Source organism: Myotis yumanensis, unplaced genomic scaffold (assembly GCF_028538775.1).
Source record: "Myotis yumanensis isolate MYYU_CA2020_CCGP unplaced genomic scaffold, mMyoYum1.0.hap1 SCAF_2, whole genome shotgun sequence".
Taxonomy (NCBI): Eukaryota; Metazoa; Chordata; class Mammalia; order Chiroptera; family Vespertilionidae; genus Myotis; species Myotis yumanensis.
Genome location: NW_027223753.1, coordinates 164,984,007 through 165,001,842, shown reverse-complemented (window position 1 = coordinate 165,001,842; position 17,836 = coordinate 164,984,007). Strand labels below are relative to the sequence as shown.

General features: G+C 35.7%; 1 protein-coding gene across 4 annotated transcripts in view; it reads right to left on the bottom strand.

The window, feature by feature from the left end:
* ACAP2 (ArfGAP with coiled-coil, ankyrin repeat and PH domains 2) overlaps nt 1-17,836 on the bottom strand; it is a 142,941-nt gene that overhangs the window by 53,481 nt on the left and 71,624 nt on the right. For all 4 annotated transcript variants that reach the window (XM_070406524.1, XM_070406525.1, XM_070406526.1 and 1 more), the window contains exons 5-8: nt 15,551-15,609; nt 13,779-13,962; nt 8,222-8,266; nt 3,641-3,736 (exon numbers count right to left, since the gene is read on the bottom strand). In XM_070406524.1, the coding sequence (XP_070262625.1) occupies nt 3,641-3,736; nt 8,222-8,266; nt 13,779-13,962; nt 15,551-15,609 (384 nt within the window). The remainder of the gene's footprint in view (nt 1-3,640; nt 3,737-8,221; nt 8,267-13,778; nt 13,963-15,550; nt 15,610-17,836) is intronic.

The following is a 17,836-nucleotide window of genomic DNA, read 5'->3' as shown; positions in this document are numbered from 1 at the left end:
CTACACTAGGAAAATGTTTGTCCTCAATAGTTTCCTATACTGAATAATCCTTATCCCATGGTTTTATAGCCTTTAATTGAATAGTATATAAATAATATTCATTCATTCAGATTGAAGTGCAGTACAGGGAAACCTCCAAAATTCAACCTAATATCTATAAACTTGAGGGCATGTACCTTCCACACAGTACTGCAATGCAAGTGATGCTTTTCTGCCTGTCAAACTGGTAGTAAATTCTGCTTCTGCATTCCACTCCACTGCTACTGCAGCAGAAAGAGGGAAAATTCCCCCTCCTAATTAGTTGGAGAAGTATTAAGGAAAAATAGTATTTGTCAACGTGGAGGAGAGTTAGGGGAGGTATGAGCTGGGGAGATGTGAAGACTAGCAGTCTTGACTCCTAGATGCTTGGACTGTATCAGGAACAAAGAGTTTGGAGCACAACAGAAAGTATCCCATGTTTCTATTAGTATTGAACATTGTGAGTTTAACAGGCTGAAGACCAAGTGACTACCATATCAGACCTTTCTTTGACTTTACATATGAGAAATAAAGTTCTGTATTATTGAGGCTACTACTTTTCAGTTTTCTATCATATTGCAAACAAACCTAATCTCAATTTATATACCCAGACAGGGCACTTAGCACAGAGAATAACAGTCTGGTAACTTGTTGGTTTCTTCCAATAAATTAAGTTCTTTAGCCCTGACCGGTTTGGCTCAGTGGATAGAGCATCGGCCTGCGGACTCAAGGGTCCCAGGTTCGATTCCAGTCAAGGGCATGTACCTTGGTTGCAGGCATATCCCCAGCAGGGGGTGTGCAGGAAGCAGCTGATCCATGTTTCTCTCTCATTGATGTTTCTAACTCTCTATCCCTCTCCCTTCCTCTCTGTAAAAAATCAATAAAAAATATATATATATTAAAAAAAAAAAATTAAGTTCTTTAGAGGCATAACACAGTATCACTCTAACTCATGACATATGCCCTGTACACCATCGCTCCCTAACACCACACCAACACACATGAGCATGCAACATATATATTTTTGCTCATTGAATGCAATTCTGATCCCACTATTACCCTTTTCCCCATTTTCCTAAACTCTAGTTTTCATCTTTAATTTCCTTTCCTCAAAAAAGTAACCAGAACCATATGGAAAAGAAAATAATTACCTAAAAGTTGATACTATTAAATCTGGAGAGTTCGCCAATCAACAAGAAAAAATGTCCCAGAACAGATCTAATATAAAGTTCTGATCATGTATCTAAAATAATTTGAACATACTGAAATTTCTATAATAGTCTTATATATGTATAATTCACACATGTTCATGTATTTATATAAAATGAAAAAGTTCACAAAGTTCTATAATCTTAAACTTCTAAAATTTTATTATTCAAAATAGCAAAATACAACATTTTTTAAAACAAAAAGCTATAACTCAAATGAAAAATCAATTAAGACAGTAACTCAATTTTCCAAATGTAAGAAAAGAAAACTAGCCCTGGCCTGTTTGACTCAGTGGGTAGAGTGTCAGCCCATGGATTGAGGGGTCCCAGATTCGGTTCCGGTCAGGGGCACATGCCCAGGTTGCGGGCTTGATCCCTAGTAGGGGGCATACAGGTGGCAGCTGATTAGTGATTCTCTCTCATCATTGATGTTTCTATCTCTCCCTCTCCCTTCCTCTCTGAAATCAATAAAAATATTTTTTTTAAAAGAAAACTAAATCACATATACTGTAAAACAGACACTATGTTTTTAAATTCTCCTTTTTAGTACTCTCATATACTTTCTATAAAATTTTTTAACTTTAATCTCATTTTTGGTTACACATTTAATCCTACATAAATCTGCTGTAGCATCCAACTTCTTCATTAAGTAAGAGAATATTAAATTCCCTAATATGCTAAATTTCTTTTAAAATATAAACATCAGAGCAAAGGCAACAAAAGCAAAAATAAATAAGTGAGACTACATCAAACTTGAAACCTTTTGCACAGCAAAGGAAACCATCAATAAAATGAGAAGGCAACCTATCAAATGGCAGGAAGTATCTGCAAATCCAATATCTGATAAGCGGTTAATATCCAAAATATATAAAGAATACATATAATTCAATAGTAAAAAAAACCCAAACAATCCAATTTAAAACAGGCAAAGGATCTGAACAGACATTTTTCCACTGAAAACATGCAGATGGCCAAAAAGTGCATGGCAAGGTATGCAATGTCACCAATCATCAGGGAAATGCAAATCAAAACCATAATGAGATTATTACCTCATACCTGTTAGAATGGCTATTATCAAAAAGACAAGAGATAACAAAGGTTGGCAAGAATGTAGAGAAAAAGGAACCCTTGTACACTGTTGGTAGGAATGTAAACTGATACAGCCAGTATAGAAAACAGTATGAAGGTTTCTCAAAAAATAAAAATAGGACTACCATATGTTCCAGCAATTCCACTTCTGGGTATTTATCTGAAGGAAACAAAGACACTCAACAAGGTATCTGCATCCCCATGTCCATTGCAGCATTATTTATAATAGCCAAGACATGGAAACAACTTATGTGTCCATCGATGGATGAATGGATAAAGAAAATATGCCATATATATGAAATGAAATATTTTTCAGCCAGTTAAAAAAAAAAAAGAAAAAAAAAAAGAATCCTGGCCTGTGTGGCTCAGTGGGTTGGTTGAGCATAGTTCTATGCACCAGGAGGTTACCAATTCTATTCTTGGTCAAGGGCATTGCCGGGGTTACAGGCTACATTCCTGGGAGGAGGCATGCAAAAGGCATTGGATAGATGATGCTTCTGGTGCTATCACATTGATGTTTCTCTCTCTCCCCTTCTTCCTCCCTCTCTAAAAATCAATAAACTATTCTTTAAAGGGAAAAAAAAAATTCTGCCATTTAGGACACGGATAGGCCTTGAGGGCTTTATGCTAAGTGAAATACGTCAGAGAAAGATAAATACCATATGATATGTAGAATCTAAAAAACAAACAAACCAAAAAACCCAAACTCATAGATACAGAAAGTAGTTTGGAGGTTGCCAAAAGCGGAATAGGAGATGAGCAAAATGGGTAAAGAGGGTCAAAAGCTACAAACTTTCAGTTATAAAATAAGTCCTGCAGCCCTAACCGGTTTGGCTCAGTGGATAGAGCGTCGGCCTGCGGACTGAAAGGTCCCAGGTTCGATTCCGGCCAAGGGCATATACCTTGGTTGCGGGCACATCCCCAATAGGAGGTGTGCAGGAGGCGGCTGATCGATGTTTCTCTCTCATCGATGTTTCTAACTCTCTATCTCTCTCCCTTCCTCTCTGTAAAAAATCAATAAAATATATTAAAAAAATAAAAAAATAAGTCCTGTAATGTAATGTACAACATGGTGACTATAGTAAATAATACTGTATTATATATTTGAAGTTGATATGAGAATAGATCTTTAAAGTTCTCATCAAGAGGAAAAGATTTAAAACTATAGGAAGTGATGGATATTAATTAGACTTATTATGATGATCTTTTGTGTGTGTGTATAAAATCACTCTATTATATACCTTCAAGTAATATGTTATATGTCAACTATATCTCAATTTTTAAAAATTCATATGTCAGTGTATAACAAAGAATCAAGAGTATACCTGTGCACCAAGGTCCTTCATGTAGGGCCCAAGTTCACTAAATAGATCATATCCTTGATGAAAGAAGGCCAAGTGGGCACACATAAAGGATAACATCTAATAGAAGAAAAAAAGATTAGCATTTTAAAATCAATTCTTAGATAAACAATTCAAAATTCTTAAAAATCCTTATCCTACCTAATGTTTGAAATTATTCCACAAGAGACCAAAATATCAAACCTATTTAAAATTAAACTGGATCATTTTTCTTAAAAGAGTATTTTAGAGCCTGGTTGGTATGGCTCAGTGGTTGAGTGTCGACCCATGAACCAAGAGGACCCCAGTTCAATTCCTGGTGAGGGCACATGCCTGGGTTGCGGGCTCGATCCCCAGTGGGGAGTGTGCAAGAGGCAGCCGATAGATGTGTCTCTCTCATCGATGTTTCTATCTCTCTGTCCCTCTCTCTTCCTCTCTCTTTAAAATGAATAAAAAATATTTTTAAGAAGAAATAACATGCATAAAAAAGAGTGTTTTAGAAATACTTACAAATATGACAATTTTTATTTAAAAGAAATATCTAAACGGTTCAAAATTTTAACAATGCACCAAATTTTAGTTGTTTGGACTATATCTAAATGATCAAAATTTTCATAGTAATAGTTCGAAGAATCAAGTTTTCAATAGCTCCACCAAATTCCTAGGTACGCTATGGAATATCTCTGTGACTTTCAACCAAATTCACTGGTAAAAACTTAAACTGCAAATAAGACATTAAAAGACTAAAAGGAGAAATATGAAGTACTCAAAATAAAACAAAACCATCACAAACACTTTACAACCTACTAGATTACAAAGCACAACCCAAAGTAGGGGAATGCTCATATCTGCTCAAGATACCAAAATAAAATGAGTCAACAGACTCTGCTATGGAGGTTTCTTTCTACACATTCCAAAAATCTAAAATGTCATTCATGAATTGAGATTTTTTTCCAAATTTCTTATATTTTACCTATACACGAGAGAAAAATCACCTCTACTTTTATTAGTTAAGTTGGCACATGAGAAAGAAATAAACAATTCAATCAAATAATCAATATTAAAAGAATCCTCTAACAACCATGTTATTTTTAGCAAGATGACCCATGTTTAATTCTCTGAAATCTAAAATAGATCATAAGGTTCATAGTACTTAAGAATTCTTCAAAAGAAAATTTTAAAGAGAAAAAAAAACAATTAAATAATACCCAAAGACAAAGCTCACTAAAAGATGATTGAACAACTTTGTGAATATTATAAAAAACACTGAATTATATTTTAAAAGGGGGTATATTAATAGCTACAACTACATAAAAATGTAAAATATGCCAGCACATCAAAACTCATATGCATATTAAAAAAATAAATGATGAACTAGGAAAACAACGCACGACAAAGGGTTAATAGTCTTAATACATAAGATAGGTTATAAATCAGTATAAAAAAGATGAACATGCCAAAAGATAAAGAGACAAAGGACATAAATAAGGAACTCAAGTGGACAAAAAATATATGGAAAAACTGTTCAAATTCATTTGAATTAAATAAAAGTAAAATTGAACAATCATATCACATTATCCACCCGATTAAAACTAATACCCAGCATTGGTAAAAGATGGGGAATGTTTACTTGCACGCACTACTGGTGGAAATGTTGTGCAACCCTTGAAATTTGACAGTATTTTTTTTAAGTCCTAATAAGTGTTTATACCAGGGGTCCTCAAACTACGGCCCACGGGCCACATGCAAATACAAATATTGTATTTGTTCCCATTTTGTTTACTTCAAAATAAGATATGTGCAGTGTGCATAGGAATTTGTTCATAGTTTTTTTTTTAACTATAGTCCGGCCCTCCAACCGTCTGAGGGACAGTGAACTGGCCCCCTGTTTAAAAAGTTTGAGGACCCCTGGTTTATACCCTTTGACTAAGTAATCTGTTGTTTTTATTTATACTAAGGAAATAATCATATTATTCATTTGAACAATCATTATAATGTTATACTTTAATGTCAAAAACATGAAAATTACTTAAAAATCCATTAATGAGTGAAGTTAATGTATGGCATATTCAAGGTCAGCAACCTATGATTAGCAAACTATATCTACCAATTGTATTTTGATGGCTTATGAGCTAACAATGGTTTTACATTTTGAAATGGTTGAAAGAAAATAAAAAGACATCAAATTCATGATGCATGAAAATTATATGAAATTAAAATTTCCATGTCCATAAAGTTTTATTAGAACATAGCCATGTCATTCATTTATATATTATCTATGGCTGCTTTCTGATAACAGCAGCACAGCTTGAGTAGATGTGAAACAGACCATATTGCTCACAAAATCTAACATATTTACTACCTAGCCCTTCAAAAATAAAAGTTTGCTCACCCCTGGTAAATTCGCATGGTGGAGCTCTGCCTGGCAACAAAAGTCATCATTGCATAAAAAATATTTTAATGGCATCTGATGATTTTGGAGTGTATTAGTGAAAAAAGAAAGTGATGAAACAGTATACAGAAATTATTCCTATTTTCTTTAAAAAATTAAATGCAATTTTTAAAAAGTATATAGGAATGTTCACATATACATACATACATACAGAAAAAGAGAAAAAAAGACAAAGATATAAACCAAGATATTAACAGTGGTTCTCCCTTGGTGGTGAGATTTATAAGTATTTTTATTTATTTCTTCATGCATTTTATTTTCCAATTTCCTATAACTAACATACATTACTCTCAATCGGAGGAGGTAGATGTAAACCAAAAGTAAAATGTAATTATCAGATTAAAAAATAACAAATATATCTATACTAGAGGCCTGGTACACAAAAATGTGTGCACTCGGGGGGGGGGGGGTCCCTGTGCCCTCTCGAAGTCTGGGACCCCTCGGGGGATGTCCACCTGCTGGCTTAGGCCTGCTCCCCAGGGGATCAGGCCTAAACTGACAATCAGACATCCCTCTGGCAGCCCAGGAGCCCTTGGGGGACGTCCACTTGCCAGCGGGGAGCAGGCCTAAGCTGCAGTCGGACATCCTTAGCGCTGCTGAGGAGGCGGGAGAGCCTCCCGCCACCACCACTGTGCTGTCAGTTGTCAGCCTGGCTTGTGGCTGAGCAGATCTCCCCCTGTGGGAGCGCACTGACCACCAGGGAGCAGCTCCTGCATTGAAGCATCTGACCCCTGATGGTCAGTGTGTGTCATAGTGACCAGTCATTCCCAGTCGTTCTGCTGTTAGGGTCAATTTGCATATTACCCTTTTATTATATAGAATAAAGGCCTGGTGCACTGGTGGGGGCCAACTGATTTGCCCTGAAGGGTGTCCCGGATCAGGGTAGGGATCCCACTGAGGTGCCTGGCCAGCCTGGGTGAGAGGCTGAGTGCCGTTTTCAGGCTGGCCACATCCCCTTCATGCTGGGGGTCCCCACTGGGGTGCCTAGCCAGCCTGAGTGAGGGGCTGATGGCTGTTTGCGGGCTGGCCAAGCCCCCCAGTGGGGACCCTCACCCCATGGGGGTGTGGCCAGCCTGGGTGAGGGGCTGAGGGCTGTTTGCAGGCTGGCTAAGACCCCCAGTGGGGACCCTCACCCCATGGGGGTGTGGCCAGCCTGGGTGAAGGGCTGAGGACTGTTTTCAGGCTGCCCACAGCCCCATGGCGACCCAAGCTCCCAGCCTCTTCTTTTTTTTCTGGGATTTATTTATCTTGTATAATTGAAACTTTGTAGCCTTGAGTGGAGCCGAGGGCCGGCCAGGACAGGCAGGAAGCTTGGCTTCCTCCATCGTTGGGGCAACCCAAGCCTCCTGCTCGCTCCAGCCCTGTGGCCGCCACCATCTTAGCTGGGTTAATTTGCATACTCTTTCCTGATTGGCTTAAGGGCGTGGCTTGAGAGTGGGCGGAGGGATGGTTAATTTGCATGTTTCTCTTTTATTATATAGGAGGATGCACAAAATTTAGGAAAAATATACATAGGGATAAGAATGAAGAGCAATTTAAGTATACCCTTTCAGAGAAAAAAAAAATAGTGTCAGTGAACGAAGTCAGACAGGAAAAATTATTTCTAAGATTTTCAAAATATAAAAGTGTAATGCCATATCACTACCATTCCCTGCCCATTTACTTATTAACTTTAAAACAAAAAATAAAATAAAAAATCAATGTCAACATGGGTGCAGAAGCTAAGGGGGAAAAAAGTGATCCTTAATTTTCATCCCATTTGTTTTCTAACTGCACACCAAAGAACAAACCTAAAGGCTGACACATTATCAGCAACCCTAGGGAAAAAATTCTCTAAATGCTGACTATGTATGCCCTGAATCTTAAATATTAAATGCCTGATTTAAGGAGATCAGTGTATTAAGTGATGAGACACACACAAATAACTATAAGATGACAGAGACAAAAAAGTGGATGACATATAATTAGTACAAAAAGATAAATAAAAAGATTAATTATAAACCTGGAATAAATATGTACATACACACACATACACACGCTTCTTTAAACACTTAAATATGTACATGTAATTTCATATTAAAATATTTAAAACATCATTTCAATAAATATCTTACTGATTTTAGGATTTCTGATCTCCTTTTTGATTGAAGGACATTAATCTGAGGGAAAATACACTTGGTTAATCATCCACACATTATTTTAAAAACTAATCCACAATGCAATATTGTAAAAGTTGTTATTTAACATTTCTCCTAAAAAGTAAATAAAAACAAAATTCAAAATTTTCACCCTTCACCCTACTTTTTGTGAAAACTGTTAGGACAAACATACCAATGAAATTCTAATCCATTTTTGATCTCAAAGAAAAATTGGCTGAGTTTAAATCATAATATTATAGTACTAAAACTATCATTTTGATAGATATTTAAATTTCTTAGTATTCCGTCTTACCCCACCTTTCTTACCTGATTTGCTCATCAAGACCTTTCAACATATATCCTAATGAAACTGTCATCACTTTTACCACTATCTTCAACCACCATCATATCTCTTCTAGACTACTGCAATAGTCTATGAACTAGTGTTTCAGCTCTTGACTTCCTACAATCCATTCAGCAACCAGAGTGATCGTTTTAAAATGTAAATAAGATCATGTTCCATCTAGCTTGAAACTTTCCAACTCCCTACCACAGCCTTCAAGATCCTTTGTGATTGGCCCCTGCCTAACTCGCCAACCTACTTTTCTACCACTTTCCCCTTTTTTCTTTAATATATTTTTATTGATTTCAGAGAGGAAGGGAGAGAGAGATAGAAACATCAATGATGAGAGAGGATCATTGATCGACTGCCTCCTGCACACCCTACACTGGGGATCAAGCCCGCAAACCAGGCATATGCCCTTGACCGGAATCGAACCGGCAACCCTTCAGTCCGCAGGCCAGCACTCTATCCACTGAGCCAAGCCAGCCAGGGCCACTTTCCCCTTTTGTGTTCAACCACAACCCAATACTACTCCCACCTCAATGCCTGCATACTGGCTGTTCGAACTTCATGTTAAGATAGTTTAAATACTTCCTCTTTACAAAGGTCTAAAGTAGGCCCATACACACTCTCTAGTATATCAACCCTATTTATTTTATTCACTAGAGGCCAGGTGCACAAAATTCGTGCACTCGGGGTGGGGGGGGTGTCCCTCAGCCTGGCCTATGTCCTCTCGCAGTCCAGAAGCCTTCGGGGGATGTCTGACTGTGGGCTTAGGCCAGCCGTGGGCAAACTATGGCCCGCGGGCCAGATCCGGCCCGTTTGAAATGAATAAAACTAAAAAAAAAAGACTGTACCCTTTTATGTAATGATGTTTACTTTGAATTCATATTAGTTCACACAAACACTCCATCCATGCTTTTGTTCCGGCCCTCCGGTCCAGTTTAAGAACCCATTGTGGCCCTCGAGTCAAAAAGTTTGCCCACCCCTGGCTTAGGCCCACAGGGAGTGGGCCTAAACCCATCAGTCGGACATCTTTAATGCTGCTGTGGAGGCGGGAGAGGCTCCTGCCACTGTCGCTCTACTCTCCAACCTTGAGCCTGGCTTCTGGATGAGCAGTGCTCCCACAGAGCACACTGACCATAAGGGGGAAGCTCCTGCACTGAGCGTCTGCCCCCTGGTGGTCAGTGCGCATCATAGCAACTGGTCGTTTTACATATTAGCCTTTTATTATATAGGATAGCAATAATTAACTACCTTATATGTTCTTCTTTTGTTTAATTTTAAAAATATTTTTTATTAATTTTTAGAGAAAAGGGAGAGGAAGAAAAAGAAACATTGATGTGAGAGTGGAACACTGATCAGCTGACTCCTGCATATCCCCTTCAGGGGATCAAACCTGAAAACCAGAAATGTGCCCTGACCAGGAATCCAACCAGCAACCTTTTGGTACACAGGATGACGCCCAACCAACTGAGCCAGGGCCCTTATATTTTCTTATGTATGTCTTTTCCCCAGCTAAAGTGTAGCTCTGTGAGATGAAGGCCTTGCCTTATTTCCAGGTGTATTCTCCAAGTGGTATGTAGTAAGTACTCAATAAACATTTGTTAAATAGATTTTAAATAAATATTTTAATTAGATTAAACTTACTAAAAGATCAGTAAATTATGAACTTTGCATTTTGTGGTATGTCTCCCAACTCTCAAAATTCATAAACATTTTATTTTTGTCTGTTATTATATATCAATTTAGTAAAATAAAATCATTGAAAAGAATCATTCACTTTTTAGTAATATTGTCAAAAGACTGCAGAATACCTGCCTTTTTAATATGTTCTTCTCACTGATTATTCTGTCTGTTGATTTATAAAATAATTTTAAAGCACTGATCAGAAAACAAAAACAGACCAAGAAATACCCAAATATATTTGCTTAACTAAGCCCTAGTTTCTTCTGCTTATCTCTTTCAAGGCCTATTTAGTTTTGAGAACTAAAATATTAACTTTCAAATATTCTAAGTAAAATTAGAGGCTACAGATAACCTATTATTCAAACTCTGAAAAATGTTAAAAGTGCCTTTGTTTTGTTTGTTTTTTTGCCTTGTCTGTTAATGAAAAACAGCATTTACTTGGGGGAATAAAAGTAAATTCAAGCCCTCACTGGTTTGGCTCAGTGGATAGAGTGTTGACCTGCAGAATGAAGGGTCCCGGGTTCGATTCCGGTCAAAGGCACGTACCTCGGATGCAGGTTCCTGGTCCTGGTCCCGGTCCCAGTCCCGGGCATGCCGGAGGCAACCAATTGATGTGTCTCTCTCACATCAGTGTTTCTCTCTGTCTCTCCCTCTCCTTTCTACTTTCTCTAAAAATATCCTGGAAAAATATCCTCAGGTGAGGATTAAAAACAAAAAACAAACAAACAAAAACATACAAATAAAAAACAAATGGGGGGAAAAAAGTAAATTCAAATATTTAGAGAAGCTAAATCATGAAAACTTTTATAAATCTGGATATTTATTACTTAACATTCTCTAAAACACTTTGGCCATATAATGACACAACAGTTCTCATCAGAAAAATCAAACAAACTAATAGTTAAAGGGAAGTTGGAACTCTTAACAAAACTATTGGATGGACACCAAAGAAAATGGAAAATTTATATGTGTTTGAAAATAATGAATATTTTAGCTGTATCCCCCTTCCCAAATTAAATTTAAAATCAAGCTATTTGGCCTTGGCCAATGTTGATCAGTGCTTAGAGCATCCGCCCATACCCCAAAATTTTGTGGGTTCAATTCCCAGTGAAGGGCATGTACCTGTGTTTCAGGTTCAATCCCTGCCCCACTCAGTGTACGTGCAGGAGGCAACCAACTAATGTGTCTCTCTCACATTGCTGTTTCTCCCCTTCCCTCCCTTCCACTTTCTCTAAAAATCAGTGGGAAAAAATATCCTCAGGTAAGGATTAAGAAAAAAAAATTAAGCCATTCGTTCTCTCACAAAACATGTATTACCTATTTTCCAACCACCACACTAGAGGGAAAGGATACAATCTAGGAGTAGAAAAGACATAGAAATAAATAATTAGAATAAATGGGTTAAGTGCTCCAACAGCAATGTGTATGACAATATTAGTGCAGCACAGAGGAGGCAGAGGCAAAAATAATTCACTTTGCATGGAGAAATTTGAGTAACTCTGACCACAGAACAGAGAATGAATTAATAATGGGGGTAGTAAAAACAATGCAAGAAAGATCAACTGCATGAGAACATCTTAATACTCTAGATTAAAAAAAAACACAGTAAGAACTTGTGTGAGGGCTACAGCAAGAGTGAGAGAACAGTCCTAACTGGTTTGGCTCAGTGGATATAGCGCCGGCCTGCAGACTGAAGGGTCCCAGGTTCGATTCCGGTCAAGGCCATGTACCTTGGTTGTGGGCACATTCTCAGTAGGGAGTGTGCGGGAGGCAGCTGAATTGATGTTTCTTTCTCATCAATGTTTCTAACTCTCTATCCCTCTCCCTTTCTCTCTGTAAAAAATCAATAAAAAATATATTTAAAAAAAAGTGAGAGAACAGATTTAAGAGGTACACAGAACTTTTCAAGGCAGTTTTGGTTGTTAGATATAGTAGCTGAGGATGAGGGGAATATCTGATATAATCCTCCAAATCTGAACTTCTATGATTTAAGAGGGTGTTGCTATTCAGTTAGGAAAGAACAAAAAGAAGCTGTTTAGGAAGAAGATTTAAGCTTTGGACACAAAAAGAATGAGGTACTTATGTGGAAAAGAAAAAAAAAAAGAATCTGTCATTTCCATAAGGTGGTAATTCAAGCAAGGGAGCATGATGAGACTGTCAGAGAAATTATAGTCAGAAAAGAATAGAACCAAAGATAAAACCTGAAAAAAAGAGTGAAAAGGTGGGCAAAGGAGAGAAGTCCATAGTGGAAACTGAAAAGAAACAGAAGATGATGATCTAAAAATGGTTAAAGATAAATCAAGATTAAAATATATTTCAAGGAGAGTATGGCCTAAATTTTCAGTGAAACATAACGGTCAAGTTGGCTAAAACTAAAAAGTATCTAATGAATAACACTAGCATGAGCATTTTAGTGTAATGGTATAGGAAGACTGAGAACTCATACTACCACAGGAAGTGGTATGAATGGGAGGTAGGTAACAGGAGACAGAACATACAGACTACTCTCTTCTAGAAGCCTTTCATTAATAAAGGTAGTTTACTTCACTCCTTTAAAATTTAACTTTCCACTCATTAAACGGGAACTTAAGAGAAAAAAATCTTAGTCACTTTCTACTATTCTGCAAAGTTATCTGATTAGTTTTTAATCATTAGCTTATATACTGTTATTTATGTATTTCTTTAAGAAATAGTCTGTGATCATCATTAAGTCAACAATTTCTGGGGACTCACTGCTGTTTTACAACACTCCATGATCTATAGGGACACATAATGTACATGTGAAATAATGTATAATGTGTGCCTTCATTTTACATTTCTCTCAAATTTCTTTAGAGACCTATTACCTTCAAATTGGTTTCAATTATACTTTGGACCAGAAGACCACCAGGCAACTTACCAGACACTGATCTCTAGTTTTAAAAAGCAGCACCTAATCCTAACACAAAATATGAGAATACTACTTCTAGAAATAGTTTTCATTTGGCAATACAGTGAGCCTTAGTACCTCTAGAATCTACCCTAAAGAAATAATCAGAAATGTGGCAAGGAAGATCTGTATGCAAAGATGTTATCACCACTTAAAATTATTGAAAACTATATTTTCACTACTGCCAGTAAAAATGGCAACACTAAAAATGTCTCAATCGAATATTAATTAAATTAACACAGCAACTCCACAAAATAAAATATAGCAATTAAAAATGCTTTTTACAACATTTTAAATGGAGGAAAGTATAAAGTTAACTTAAAGGGGAAGAAATCACAAGCAGAGTTATACATATCCACACAGAGACAGATATACAAACAAGTGAATTTTTTCACAAAATTTTGGTTTAATTTTAAACTAAAAAAATACATTATTTTCAGTGCAACCACTCAAAAGTAAGACATGTTCATTAAGCATTTTTCTTAATCTTTACTGTTGAAAGTATTACAGATGTCCCCTTTTTATCCCCAGTTGACCCCCTCCACCTAGTAAGTATTTTTTAATAAATATACCTGAAGAACGTAGTCGAGGGCTATATGTCGAAAACATTTTCTTGTTGCTGTCAGAATGTTTGTGGCTTCTTCAACTTCGTGCTGTTTGTTTCTCTGTACTTGAGCATTTTTTACTAGTGCATTTTCTTTCTCTTCACTGACTTTTTCAAATTGCTTCTTGGCATCTTTGAATTTTCTAAGATCTCTAAAAAATAAAAAGTTAAACTTTATAAAATTTTCTTGATCAAAAATTTTAGCAAAAGCACTTAGAATTTAATTTTTATGTTCCTCTACTTATTTGATTCACTGTGCAATAACACTCAATAGTTCTTCTGACTACAATATATATTGTTTTCAATTATATATGATTCCCAAGATAGTCACCTAACATTTCCTTACTTAGATCTATGAATTTGAGGTGAAAATAAATTATCAAATTAACATTACAGAAACATAAAAGGCAAAGTTAATTTTTCCCCCTAAAAACAAATTCAGGGACATGTATCATTCTTTAAACAAATGATTTTTAAGTAGTAGTATACATAAAAATCACCACAGAGAACTTGTTAAAAATGCAAATTTAACATGCAAATGTCATCTCCTCTTCCAGAGATTACAATTCATTAGTCTTTGTGATGAATCATAGAAATCTGTGTTTGTGGGGAGGAGGGAGTGGGTGTTCAAGACACACCCTTGGTTTTACTGCTATGGGTGGTCTCAGACCACACTTTAAGAAACAACATTCATTTCTTGTTGAAGGGAACCACTGGCCCAAAGGATATGAATGTATTCTTAAAACACAAATTTATAATGCTTTCTTAAAGAATTCGTGTACCCATAAAGGATAACAGTATCCATTTCAATAGTGTGAAAATCTGAAATCCTTGATTTCATTAATAACCTTAGGTAAGTATATAATATCACTTTGCTTTTACTTTTTCTATCAGGGAAGTCGGCAAAATAACTTGAAGACAAACAATTTAAAAATAATAATAATAAAGTTTACCTAAGAAAGAACTCTTGTAAGAAGCCATCAACTGCCATGTATACATTCTATCAGGACATTCTGAATATAAGCCTATTATGAAGTAATTTATAAAGAATCTGCAAGACATCACCTCCACTATAACAATTCTAACCTATTAAAATGGCAATGCTTACATTTCTGTGATCTGCCACTATTTACAGCTCATAACATCTATAATTTATCCTGAATACTGTATTATCATCAACTTTATCTGTAACTGAATATAATTTTCAGTCAGGAATTAAAAGAGGAAATCTGAATTATTAGTGTGAAAAAAGAAAAGTGGGATATTTTTTAGAAATGTAATGAATGTGACATGAAAGGCTCATATGTAGCAAAAATCATGCACTTTCATTAGTCATTCCCATATATTAACTACTCTTCAAAGAAAATACCATATTGAGAGAATGCAAAATTTAATATCAACTATAATAACTGATAATATTTCAACTACTCTTGAGGTTTGCTTTGATTTTGAAAGGTCATTGGATTATTTACATTTATTTATTTAATTAATAACAATTCTAGCTATGTATCTTGAACACATCTTTCACAGCATAAATGATTCACTATAAGGCATTAAGTCTGATTCTATATAAAATACTTCTGGAAAAAGTGCAATATACATTTCACAAAGCAAAACCAAAAAAAGCTCTAATATTTTTGTAATTCATTATTTCTTCCATATTTCTCTCCAAAGATACCAACTTCTATATGTAATAATTAACTAAATGCTTTACTTTTTCCTTCACTGCAATTGACTTACTCTTTAACAAAGTTCTGAAGCTGTGCCTTAATTGATCTCTGAGTTTGGTCAAATAGGATCTAAAAGATAAAATGTAACATTAAACAATTAGAAAAGTAAATAAAATAATTTTCTTGTAGTACTGTAATTATCACATCCCTCTAGCAATACTCCAATTTCTAATAACACCTATATTTCTAATTCAAGAATATATAAAAAGATAAGCATTTAGAAAGAAAAACTGATTTTCAAGCAAATTTCATTTCTAAAAAACAGAATCATTGTTATATACAATGGAAATCAAATCTGCTTTACTATTTAAGTAAAATGCTCAAACAGTAGAGCAATTTATTTCCTTAATTTTAATTCAGGCTTTGGAAGGTAATCTAAAAGAGTAATTCAAATTTCACTCCATCCACAACAGAAATTTCTTAATCTTGTATATCAAAACACACCAAATAAAAACAAATCCACAACTACCTTATATCTCAATTAATGGTTACTCATTTGGGAAGAACTCAGGATTTAAATGTTTTATATTCTGAGTTCAAGTAAACACTGTATAGTTCTTAGGTTAAATAATTGCTAAGGTTAGAGACAGGAACAGAATTTTATTTCTCACAATATTTTGCCTCACTTAAAAGGACATCACATATTTAACTTTGATAGCTCTATGTGTGGTAAATTTCACAGGGCTAATCATGGGAATTTGAAGTACTTTCATAATTTATAGATATACTTCATTTATAATTAGAAACAGATGTCAAATGAACAGGCATAAAAATCAATATTCAAAATAGAAAGAAAATCTTGTGTCCTTCTAATGAAAAAAAGTCACATTCTCTGAAATCTTATTAGCAAAGTCCTATCTTCTCACCTAAAAACCAAACACACACACACACACACACACACACACACACACACACAATGTAGATTGAGTCCAGAGTTCCAAAATCTGTCAATTTACTTCCAGAGAGAGAGAAAAATTTTTTTTCTATATTATGTTAAACCTAAAGAAAAAAAAGGAAATAAAAATCAGAATGGAAGTCAACAAACAGAAAACAAAATCAATAGCCAAAAATCAATGAAACCAAAGCTTAGTTCTTTGAGAAGATCTGTAAAACTGATTAACCTCCAGCCAAAGTGAACAGGAAAAAAAAGAAGTGACAAATTTCAAATATTAACTTTACCACAGATTCTACAGATTATTACAAAGGAAAACCAGGGACCCCGCCCACCAAATGTCAGGGGTTTGATTCCCAGTCAATGACACTCACCTGGATTGCTGGTTTGCTTCTCCTCCCCACCCCTTTCGAAGCACATTCGGGAGGCAACCAGTTCTCTCTAACACTGATCTCTCTCTCTCTCTCCCTCCTCCCATCCCTCCCTCCCTTCTACTCTCTCTGAAAAGAAATGGAAAACTACCCTCAAGTGAGGATTAACAACAACAAAGAGATGAAAACAAGGGGATTTGGGGAATTTCATGCCTGTAAATTCAACAGATGAGATGACTAAATTCTTTGAAAGACAAAAATTATCAAAGCTCACTCAAGAAGAAAATTAGTGCCAAAACCGGTTTGGCTCAGTGGATAGAGCATCGGCCTGCGGACTGAAAGGTCCCAGGTTTGATTCCGGTCAGGAAAATGTACCTTGGTTGCGGGCACATCCCCAGTAGGAGATGTGCAGGAGGCGGCTGATCGAATTTTCTCTCTCATTGATGTTTCTAACTCTCTATCTCTCTCCCTTCCTCTCTGTAAAAAAATCAATAAAATATATTTTTTTAAAAAAGAAGAAAATTAGTAACCGAAACAGAATTAAAGAAGTAGAATCTATACTTTAAAACCTATCCTATATTATAAAGAGCTAATATGCTAATTAGACCGGATGGTGGAACAATCTTCCAGAAAAACCTTCTCAATTGACCAGTGGGCAGGTGGCGGGGCAGCCAGGTCCAAAGGGCCTATGCACGAATTTCATGCATCGGGCCTCTAGTATCTTATAAAGTTTAAACTAAATTTACATAAAACCTAGCAATTCCACTCCTATGTATTGCCCAAGAGAAATAAAAGCTTAGGTATACCAATGGTTATTGCAATTTCATTCCCGATTGCCAAAAACTGGAAACAACCCAAATGTCTTTGAAAAAGCAAGCCATGTACGTTCATACGAGATACTACTCAGCAACAAAAAGGCACAATATTAATACATGCAAAAATATGGGTGAATCTCAATGCATTTTGCTAAGTAAAATAAATCATTCAAAAGGCTACAAACTGTATGATTACATTTATATTACATTTAGAAAAA